This window comes from Phyllostomus hastatus, unplaced genomic scaffold, assembly GCF_019186645.2.
Source record: "Phyllostomus hastatus isolate PE091 unplaced genomic scaffold, TTU_PhHast_1.1 phas_contig_1162, whole genome shotgun sequence".
Classification (NCBI taxonomy): Eukaryota; Metazoa; Chordata; class Mammalia; order Chiroptera; family Phyllostomidae; genus Phyllostomus; species Phyllostomus hastatus.
Window position 1 is genome coordinate 2,034,167 of NW_025333537.1, and position 11,373 is coordinate 2,045,539.

The window sequence follows — 11,373 nt, forward strand, 5'->3', positions numbered from 1 at the left end:
GGGAAAGGCTAAGTGAAACCAGATTCCACGGCCCTTGGCTGCAGGACTTGCGAGAGCCCCGGGCGCTCAGGGGCGGGGGCGGGGCGTCCAGGCGCAGTGTTTCTGTCCTCTCGCTGGGCTCCAGAATCTTTTTTTCCACAGGGTACCCCAGGGGCCCCAGTTTGGGAAATGCTCATGGAAGACCCTGCCGTGAGGGGTGCAGGGGCCACTTGAAGAAGGTTCCCGATGAATCAGGCGGGCTTCTGCGTCCCCTCGGATGGCACCAGCCCCGGGCGCTTCTGTGTTTCCCACAGACAGTCTTCCAAAGCTGCTCCTTCATCTGCTTTCCTGCGCTACCTCGGCGAGAAGCGCTGCTGTCGGCGCTGCCACGAGGGACCCTCAGAGCTTGTTTCCTCGTGGACGGGGCTGTAATGGGGACGTCCCTCCCCACCCCCACCCGCCTCCCCACCCCCGCCCGGCCTCCCCAGAGCAGCTGTGCTTGGGGACGGAGCCCTTTGGGGCCGCAGGGGCAAGCGTTCTGGAACTTGGTGAGACCCCAGGAGTGGACTGGAGACCAGCGTCTCTGCCCACTGCAGGGTCGGACGGGACACGTTGGGATTTGCAGCTGGGGGTGGGCAGGGAGGGGGCTTCAGGGAGCGCTAAGGGCCTTTCTGTGCCCAAGGAGGGGACCCCTAGGGGTCCGACAGTCAGGGCCACAGCTCTGGGGGGCCTGTTAGACGCTAGGGGTGGCACTGCCACAAGCGCAGGGGCTTTCTGGGGGGCCAGCTGGGTCCCCAGCTTCCTGGGCTAATGAGGGAGCCGCTTCTGGCTCCCCGGGGCCCTCGCTGGCCCCAGCAGCCCCCTCTGCTGGCACTGAGCACAGAGCCTCTTCCGGCGCCTGTGGGGTGATCTCCGCTGGGGCCCCACAGCCCTGGGCCTCAGGGTGCCCCTCCTGGCCGCCCGCCTCCTCTTCCTCTGACTTGGCCTCTGTCATCCTGGCTCCGTCGCCGCTGCCTGGGGTCGCCCTGGTGGGAGACTTGAGGTTCTGGGTGGCGGCGAGGATGTCCGCCTGGAGCTGCTGGGAGGAATCCAGGGCCTCCTCGGGCCGGCCGTCGGGAGCCCTGTCAGGGACTTCGCTGAAGGCCTGGGGGCCCCCGGCCCGGTCCCGCTGGTCCACGTACTTCTTCTTGGGGAAGGACGACGGGTAGTAGGCCGAGGCCTTGTGCTTCTGGCGGGTGATGAGGGCGGCGCAGACGATGAACATGACCAGGAACACCAGGGAGCCCACCACGGCGATGAGCATCACATACTGGCGGAAGAAGTCCACGATGCCGTCCAGGAAGTTGGTGGGCGGCTTGGGGCCCGCCGGGGGCGTGGGCTGGGGCCCCACTGCCGTGGGGCTGAGGGCTGGGGTCTGGGGCAGCGGGAGGCTCGGCGAGGAGGCCGAAGAGCCATCAGCCTCCCCGCTGCCCCCCAGGTCCTCCGAGAAGGTGTCCTGCAGGGGCACAGAGTGGACCACCGCGGGCAGGACCCTCGGGAGCAGCAGCAGAGACACGAGGAGGCCGGAGGCCGCGGCAGAAAGCATGTTGCCCGGGACCTATGGGGAAGGAAGGCAGGAGAGAGGTCAGGGAGGGACTCCAGGGTCTCGGGGGACCCCGAGGAGGTGCAGGAAACACGCAACGTATTCTAGCAAGTCGCCCCCCTTCCTCCTCCGGGCCTGAGCCTCCCCACTGTACAATGGACCCCCGTGCCTTCATGGGTGGGGTTCACACCTCCCCTCTCGCTCCACTCTGAGACCCTGGAGAGGAGGGGCTGGATCTTATTTATTTATCTTGGCATCCTCAGGTATACAGTAAGCGCTCCATGCATGTATCTTGACTGACTTGACTGAACAAATAATAATCATTTACCTTTTCCCTGCTTGCAATATGCCAGGTACTATTTTAAGTTTTTTACATGGAATGTCTCACTGAATCTTAAGAGCCACCCAGTGGGGAAAGTCCTATTATTGTCCCCATTTTCCAGGTGTGGAAACTGAGGCTCAGAGGGGTCCAGTGACCTGCAGAGAAAGAGCAGGCTTTGAAGATGGTGGGGCTGAGTAAGAAACCGAGTCACTGTCAGCTGAACCCCTTCCTGTGGGGAGCCTCCCCAGCTGCCCCCAGCCTCTCTGTGGTCCCCTTCCTTGCTCCAGAACATTCCGAGGTCTCGGAGCCTGCCCACTTGCCGAGCTCCACAGAGGCCTGCCTGCGAGAGGCATGATGGAGGCATCTGCCCCATGGCTGACCTCACCTCAAGGCCCAAAGCAGGACCTGGAGGCCGCAGGGGGACCCGCCCCCCAGGCCTGAGACAAAGCTGGAGCCCGCTGGAGCCCGAGTCCCACCACCACATGAGAACTAGCTGCACCCTGCCCTGCTCTGTTGGAAAGCTTCTCCCAACGTGAACCCCCAGACCCCATCTGGCCCAGACAGCCGGCTGACTGATAAATTCCTCACGGCCAGGGTTTGCGGAGGAGCCTGGCTTCTAAAACAGGAACCCTCCCAGCCAGTCTGAGTGGGCCTAGGCGCTCTGATGAACCTGGGGACCACTTCCTGTGCCCCGCCAAGGCACCCCCTGAGAACCCCATCCTGACCCAGGGGCGGGCCCAGGACCCTGACAACTAGGTGAGGCCAGGGGCTCCGAGACGGAAAGGCCTTGGGGTCCCCTGCCAGAGACCCTCTCTCAAGGGACTGAGATGGGGAGACCGGGGCCCAGAGAGGGCAAGGGGCAGACCTAGCGCCACACAGCAGGTTCTGGGCTGGAGAAGGAGGCCGGGCGTCCAGCTCCTCCACTGCAGTCGCCCTGAGTGCCTCGGCCGGGAGCCCTGCTGCGTGCAACGGGCAGCCCTGGGGACTGGGGGGCTGAGGCAGGAGGGGCACTAGGCCATGGAGTGACTTTTTCCAAGGGCCCCAGGGCCACCCAACCAAAGTGCCGTGGTGAATGGTACCGAAGTGAATTCGGACAAACAGGCTCAGATGGCAAGAACAAAAGATAATTCAGGAAATAAAAAGAGGCAACGCTACTCAGGGGTTCTTTTTTTTTTTTAAATCTTCACCCGAGGATATATTTTTATTGATTTAGAGAGAGAGGAAGGGACAGAGAGGCAGAGAGAGGGGGAGAGAGCGAGAGAAATATTGATCAGTTGCCCCCTGTACACGCCCTGACTGGGGATCGGACCCACAACCTAGGTACCTGCCCCGACCGGGAATCGAACCCACAGCCTTCTGGAGCATGGGATGACGTTCCAACCTACTGAGCCGCCTGGCCAGGGCCCAGGGGCTTGTTTTTAGTGAGCTGGCCACTGTCCTGTCATCTCAGGCCACTCATCTGAGCCCCCTGCCGAGGGTGCCACCCTGCAGAAGCCCCAGCTCTGGCACTGTCATCGTCTCCGATTTTCAGACGGGGAGCCGAGGTTCGTTCAGAGACAGGCAGTGACTTGCCCAAGGACACACAGGCAGTCAGTGTCAGAGCTGGGATTCGAACCTTCTGTCTGACACCAACAGTTTCTCCCTCTCTCTCTCTCTCTCTCTCTCTCTCCCCCCCCCCACCCCTCACCTTCTCTCCCCTTCCTTCCTTCCCTCCCACCCTCCCTCTCCCTCTTGCCCAGGGCTGGCCTCACATCCCCTGGCTGATGTCACTTGTCAGCTGGGAAAAAGATTCAAGGTGCTGCGGGAGCTGCGGGAGCCTTCCCGGCCCTCCTCTCTCTGGCCCTTGTTGGCGAGGGTTCCACAGACAGCTTTGGCCTGGGGGTCTCTGTCCCACCGGTCCCACCCCGCCTTCTGCCTCCAGTCCAGCCTCAGGAGAGACCTCTCCCGGTGGCGGCTGAAGCTTCTCCCCGCAGACAGTGACCAGTGGTGGCCGAAGACCAGGGGGCTTTCCCAAGGGGTGGACTGGGAAGTCCCTGTGGGTGGCAGAGTGGGGAGGCCGGGGAGGCGAGGATTCGAGTCCTGGCTCCATCTCGGCCCAGCTCTTTCGTTAGGCCGCCTCAGTCTCCCCGTCCGTAAATTGGGGACATGCTGGGGAGGGGACCCCGGGCCCCGCCTGGCACAGAGGAGCTGCGCACGGGGGAAGCGTCTTCCCGCCGAAGCCCGCAGGCAAGCCCCCCGCGGGATGTGTGCGTCTGGCCAGCACCCCCCCCACCCGCCTCCAGCCTTCTCGCCTCATGGGGTGGCGTCTCCTCAACCCTGACCGCCGAGGACCCCAGGACCACACTTGCACACACGCAGGCGCAGCAGAGAGCTGGACGGAGAAAAGGGCCCCTGGCCCCTGAAGCTTTGGGCTGGGGGCACAGAGGATAGAGAAAGACGCCCCACAAACAATCTCCGGCTCCTGAAGACGAAGACCCCGATTCTCAGAGTCCCCCACACCCCACACCCCTCCCTCAGCCCCCCAGAAAATGTGCAGGCACAGTGAGTGAGCTGGCCAGGCCCCGAGGGAGATGGCTGTGTGACCCTGCATGGTGGTGAGCTCCCTGCCTTCCCTGGGCCTCAGTTTCCCCAGCTGTAGGATGGGCGCGCCAGCTCTGCCCCACCTCCTTTCCGGGCCTAACTCTTCCAGGACTCGGGAGCTCACAGAGCACTGCGAGCTGGCGGCAGGCCTGCCCTCTCCTCCCTCCCAGAGGCAGCCGGGCTGAGTCGGGTCGGCCTGCCCGGGGTCGCACAGCCTGTCGGCGTGGGGTCCCGAACGGGGCCCTGAACAGAGAGGCCACGCAGAACGCCCCGCACAGGAGGTCCCGTGCGTCTTCTCTGGGCCTCGGTTTCCACGTCTGTTCAGTGGGGATGGGGGCCGCCCCCTGGGCTGGTGTCAGGACGAGAAGCAGCAGGGCCTGGAGCAACAGCGGGGACTGGTGGGCGCCAGGTGACCGGCCAGGACCCCCAGCCTGGGGCAGGGCCTCTCCTTAGGGCCCGTCTTACTCGGGGGCGTCGTTGTAAAACATAGAGGCCCCTGGTGAGGTCAGGAATATGCAGCTGATACAACATCCACCCCTAAGACCTGGGTACCCCAAGTCCCGAGGCAGAGGGGCCGCAGCAGCGGCTCCGCCCCCACGCAGAGACTGGTAGCCGAGGGGGAAGGGCGGCCCACAGAAACCTGGCTTCAATTAGTGGCCTTGGGGGGAGGGGGCCTGGCTGAAGCCCTGCACCCCCTGCTCGGGGCAGCCGAGGACAGTGACCTGGGTCCCTTGGAGGGCAGGCCTGGGGAGGGATGGGCGTCCCGAGGGCTCAGACAACACACACACACATACACACACACACAAAGAGCAGCCACAGTGTAGACACACAACACAAATACACGCACACACAGCACGCAGACACAACATCCAGACACCCCAGAGGGTGCACGCAGCCCACAGCACTGACCCCCGGACCACGGACACGGACACACAGCGGCCAGCTCCCCAGCCACACGTGCACACAGGCAGCCCCAGTCACATCAAGGACCCCCCCCCACACACACAGGACAGGACAGTCCCGGCCACACCGTCCTCCCGCTGGAAGCGACCACCCCAGCGTCCACTTCCAAGGACGGCACGTCCCCCTAGAGGGAGGCCACCGCGGCGCGCGGACAACACTCAGGCGCGCAGGGCCATCGACGGCGCTGACGGCGCCCGCACAGTCCTCCCCTCACCCCGGCACACATCACACGTACACAGCACCCGGCGCACCCTCAGAACTCACACACACTTCGAGACGCTCCCCCAGAGCCCTCCCGCTGGCCCGGGCCCTAAACTGCAAGGCACCCCCAGGCTCCCGGACAGAGGAGGGACCCCAGGACTCACCAGTCCCTGCGCACACAGGCCTGGTGCTCCCGCCAGGTGGAGCGAGAGAGAGTCGGTGCCCGTGCCCGGCGCTGCTCTGGGCTGGCCGCCCCGCCCTCCTCCCGCCCCCCTCCCTCCCTCCCTCTCTCCCTCCCTCCCCGGCTGCGGGGCCAGCTTGATTTCATTAAGGGGTTTGGGGTGGGGACAGGGGGAGGGGTGGGGCCTCGCTGGGCCACACACATCCCGCCTCGGCTCCCACCCCGGCAGGCGGGCGCCCCCTCGACGTTCCGGGGAAGCCCAGATGGGGCACTTCCTCCCTGACCACGGGTCCCCAGGGTAGGCCGCGGCACACAGACAGACAGACGGGGCTGTCCCACAGTGCCCCCAAAACAGCAAGCTGGGGTCCCACCCTCTTTCCAAACAGGAAAGGACAGGGAAGCTCGGGGTGCCCTAGAAGTGAGGAGGGAAGTTCCCGGTCCTCGGTCCCCACTGGGGTCCGAGAGTGGAAGCCGGGGCGCGTGTGAGGCCCAGCATCCATGGTGACCTGACGCAGGGTCCAGGGCTGAGGTAGAGAGCCAGTTCCGGCACCCACGGCACGGCCCTGGTCCGGCCCTTGCCTCCTCCAAGCCTCAGCCTCCCCAGCAGCAGGGGTGGGCAGGAAGCTTTCTGGGCCCTCTCCGGCTCTGACGGGGCATTCTGGATCAGTGGCCTCACTCTACCCCAGGGGGTGCGGCCAGCGCGGGGGCTGTGGCCCCAGGGCACAGACGGGGCAGTGAGGCAGGGTGAGCTCCAGGGGCTCAACCAGGGGACAGAGGCAGGTCGGTGGTGGCACTGGAACCGGGACCTCTGGCTGGCCCGAGGGGTCCAGTGGGTCTGTGGGCCCTGCATCCGTTCTTTCACACCCTCGTTCATTCATTCAGCAGAGGAATGTTCTAGGTGTGCTTCGTGAACTGCTACAGCGCACCAGGCGCCGTGCCTGGCAGGCCTCGGGGGCGAACCAGACTCAGCCCAGCGCCCGGGGAGCACGAAGATTTCCGGGGAGAAGGACACGTGCAAACGTTACTCTTTCGCAAAACAAAAATGGGCTCGTGGCTGGAGAGAGGCCAGGTCAAGGGCTCAGGGACCCAGAGCAGAGAGAGGCCCACAGAGAGAGAGAGGGAGAGGCAGCGACGCGGTCCCAGAGGACCTGGCTGTGAACGAGCAGATTCTGGCCGCGAGGAGGCGCTGCAGGTGGAAGCTCCCCCGTGTGCGGGGGCGGAGCGGCTGCAGGGTAACGGGGGCTGGGCGAGTCCGCAGGAGGCCGGCGAAGGTCTCAGAACGTCATTCATCCAGCCTAAGAGCCCACTCTGTGCTCCTCCTTTGGGAGCAGAGCAGCTCCCGCAAGGAGTACGGGGCCCAGAGGCAGGTAGACCCAAGTTCAAATCCTGCCCCACACGGAGGCTCTGAGGAGGGAGACGGAGGGCGTGAGCGCGCTGGGCAGCGTCCACCAGAGGCCCGGTGCCTGGGTTTATCGTCGCTGCCGCAACCAGTCAGTCACCACGCACGTATCGGCTTCAAACAGCACACATTTATTCTCTCACGGTTCTTTTTTTTTAAGTATATTTTATTGTTATTCCATTACAGTTGTCCCCATTTTTGCCCCTTTGCTCTCCCCGACCCTGCCCACCCCCACCCCCACCCCCCAGTCAGTCCCCGCCCTCTTGCCCGTGTCCGTGAGTCATTCACGCGTGTTCTTTAGTCCGTCCACTCCCCTTCTCTCCGCCCCCATCCCGTCAGTACACTCCAGGGCCCCAGGCTTGTGCTTCTCCTTTCCCCGTTAGTTTATTTTTGTTCATTAGGTTCCTCTTTATAGGCGCGATCATAGGGTGTTTGTCTCTGACCGGCTCATTTCACTCAGCACAATATTCTCCAGGTCCACCCATGCTGTCACGAAGGGCAGGGGCTCCTTCTTCCTTTCTGCTGCGTAGTGTTCCACTGTGTAGGTGCGCCCCAGTTTTTCGGTCCACTCACTTACCCACGGGCACTTGCGCTGTTTCCAGCACTTGGCTATTGGACACAATGCTGCTATGAACACTGGGGTGCACAGGTCCTTTTGCACTGGTGTTTTGGGATTCTTTGAGTATAATCCCAGCAGTGGCCTCTCTGGGTCAAAAGGCAGATCCAGTTTAAGCAGTCTGAGGACCCTCCACACTGTTTTCCACAGCAGCCGCGCCAGTCTGCACTCCCACCAGCAGCGCGCCAGGGTCACCGTTCCTCCTCAGCCTCGCCAGGACTTGTGGTTTGTTGATTGACTGATTGACTGATTGATTTTTCGTGGTCGTTCAGTTACAGTTGTCCCCGCTTCCCTCTCTGCCCTCGTTGCTCTCTCTCCTACATGCGGCAGCCAGAAGTCGACAGTGGCTACAGCAAGGTGTCGGCCTCGCTGCATTCGTCCTGGCATCCCCGTGGGGGTAGGGGGTAGGGAGGGAGAGGGGAGAATCTGCCTCTTTGCCTTTTTTCTTTTAAATCCCCACCTGAGGACATATTTTTCATTGCTTTTATTTTTAGTTTTTAAAGATTGTGTTTATTTGTTTTTAGAGAGAGGGGAAGGAAGGGAGAGAGGGAGAGAAACATCAGTGTGTGGTTGCCTCTCATGCGCCTCCTACTGGGGACCCAGCCCATGACCCAGGCATGTGCCCTGACTGGGAATCCAACTGGAGACCCTTTGGTTCACAGGCCGGCGCTCGATGCACTGAGCCACACCGGCCAGGGTCTATTTTTCACTGCTTTTAGAGAGAGAAGACGGGAGAGAGAGAGAAACATTGGTGTGCGACAGAAACATCGACTGGTGGCCTCCTGCACGTGCCGGGACCAGGGATCGCCTACGCCTGGACCGGGAATCATAGCCACGACCCCTAAGTTATGGGATGACGCTCTTGCCAACTGAGCCACTCTGGCCAGTGCTGTGTCTCTGTCTTTTTTTTTTTTAAGATTTTATTTATTTACTTTTAGAGAGGGAAGGGAGAGAGAGAGAGAGAGAAACATCAATGTGCGGTTGCTGGGGGACGTGGCCTGCAACCCAGGCATGTGCCCTGACTGGGAATCGAACCTGCGACACTTTGGTTCGCAGCCCATGCTCAGTCCACTGAGCTACGCCAGCCCAGCACTGCCGGCACGCAGGGCTTCTTTGTCTTCTTAAGCCTCCAGAAACCACCCACATTCCTCGGCTCACAGGCCCCTTCCTCTGTGTCACAGCTGGCTGCTGTGGCCTGCGCTCTTGTCACTCTGCCACCTCTGGTCCTCTCCTCCAATCCCTCTTCCACTTTTAAGGGCCCTGGGGATGACACTGGGCCCGCCCCGATCATCCAGGACAATCACCCCGTCTAAGGACCTCAACGTAATCCCACCTGCAAACAAACCCTTTTCACCATGGAAGGTGACGCGTTCACGTTCGCAGGTTCCAGGGGCTGGGACGCGGACCTCCCTGGGGGGGGGGGGCGGCACTCCGTCCCCCACACTGTGGTTGCATACTGGTACCTGTTCCCTGGGGAGCCAGAATCATCCACCCTCCAAACACTGGGGCGGCTCCTCCTCCCATCGAGCCCACCTCTGCGCAGGCTCCGTGAGTGCTGCGGGGCAGGCGAAAGATGAAAGGAAGCCCACCTGACAGGTGCAGAAACTGAGGCTGACGGCAGGCTGACCTCCTGAGTTCTGGCAGCGTGGCGAGGATCACAGCCCTTTCTTCCTCCACCAGCCCCTGAGTCTTCCCTGGAAGTGACACGGCCAGGCCAGTGACCCCTGCCGCCAGGGGCTCTGCCCCGCTCGAGGGCTGTCTGCCCGTGTCAACACGCACACCCTCCTTCAGCCGACCCACAGTCCCAACCCGCCACCTGGGGCCGGAACAGCACGCACGTGGGTCCCCGATGGAAGCAGGAAGGACCGACCTGGGAGCACCAGCCCCAGCTCCCTCATCCCTGGGGGGTTGGGTGGGGGCGGGACTCATCGCTGCGCCTCTCTGGGTTGCTGCCAAACGCAGGGTTGTCTGCCCCGGGCCTGCCGGCACGAAGCTTGCAACACGCTGACACTCTACGTTTTCTTCATTCTGTGATCATTTCTTCCAGCGTTTACTGCGCAGTCAGCCCAGAATCAGGCCCTGGGGGGCAGTGACGAGCAAACAGAGGCACGGAGTTGACAGAGCAGAGGGGAGACCTGCCGTGAGTAAGAAAACAAACGAGTGAATGTCTAACTGCAAACCGGGCTAAGAGTTGGGATGAGATGCCTGAGGGGCCGAGGGAGGCTAGTCTTCGGGGGAGGGAGCTGGTTTGGTCCCGAAGGTCACGGAGGCCTCCATGAGGAAGTGATTGCAGAGCTGAAGAGGAGGAGGAGGTATTTAGGAAGGCAGCGATGCCAGAGAACCGCCCCGTGGTGAGAACAGCACGTGCAAAGGCCCTGAGGTGGATGGGAACCCAGCAGCTCCACGGCAGCTCCTAAAGACTGTTGTTGAGTAAGAGATGAGTCAGATCTGCGGGGACCTCAGACTTTGCCCGTTTTGTGCACTGCCTTACCTCCAGCATCTAAGACAGTGCCTGGAATACAGCAGGTGCTCAATGAATGCTTGTCGCTGCGTCAATGGCCACTCTCACCTCCACCCTTGCATTCCCACATTTTGACAACCTAACGCCCTGAGATTTTGTTCCAGCCACTCCTGTCCTCTCTGAGGGTCTCACCACCCCCATTCTCTGGTCCCAGGACCTGCTCCGGGGCCTGGCTGGATGATCCCCGAGGCCTGAACTGCCACGGCTCCAACAGGGCACAGGCAGGCCTGTGGCGGGCAGCGAGCCGGGCCACCCATTTGCAGCCTGTAATTTCGGAGGCACAGAGCAACGGGCCCTCTGCCCAGCCTTCAGGCCTCACCCTGTGCCTAACATGCAATTAGCAGTGGTGCCCCCCGCCCTGCTGAGCAGCCGCAGCCGAGGAGACAGGGCGGGCGAGGGCCAAACCCACCCGCCTAAAGCCTCGGCCAGGGTCCTCCCTGTTGAGCCTGGGGGGGCGGGGGGTGCCTAGTCCACCACAACCCCCAGCTCCAGCCTCTCGTGTGCTCAGAGCCCCCTCTAATTACATAGCTCCCGGGGCCACCAGGGCCCGTGCTCTGGGAGAAAAATAGCCCAAGCTTTTCATGTGGCCCGAGAGGCCGGGGCTGCGGCCCCATAGGCCTGGCCTCCAGAGGGACACCCGTGCAGCAGCCTCCCACTGGGTGCTGTAGGGAGGCAGGGTGGGCTTCATCCAGGCAGGACAGAGCTCCAGGTGTGCTGTGAAACCTCCCTGGGCCTCAGTTTCCCCATCTGTACATGCGGGATGCTTGCTTATTTCTCAGCTCTTCCCACCTGCCAGGCGCAGGGAGAGCTGTGGACGAGACAGGCCACACCTTTGCGCAGGCTGTTCCCTCTGCCCGCAGCACCACCCTCCGCATTCCCCACGCCTAGCCTGACCACCTCCCTGCACATCTTGTGGCTCAGTCATCGCCACCTCCAGGAAGCCCTCCCTGAACCCCAGCCTCTGCGAAGAGAGATCAGTGGCCTCCTCTAAGTTCCTGCACCCCAGACTCCGTCCGCACTCAGAGCAGA

The 11,373-nt window shown here is 62.6% G+C and overlaps 1 protein-coding gene across 1 annotated transcript; it reads right to left on the reverse strand.

Annotated features, from left to right (window-relative positions):
* Positions 1-468: 468 nt before the first annotated feature.
* Positions 469-5,880, reverse strand: TMEM119 (transmembrane protein 119). Its single transcript, XM_045844286.1, has 2 exons — positions 5,792-5,880; positions 469-1,576 (listed from the first exon to the last, which is right to left on the reverse strand). The coding sequence occupies exon 2, from the start codon at positions 1,562-1,564 to the stop codon at positions 713-715; it is 852 nt and encodes a 283-aa protein (XP_045700242.1). The 5' UTR covers positions 1,565-1,576; positions 5,792-5,880; the 3' UTR covers positions 469-712.
* Positions 5,881-11,373: the final 5,493 nt, after the last annotated feature.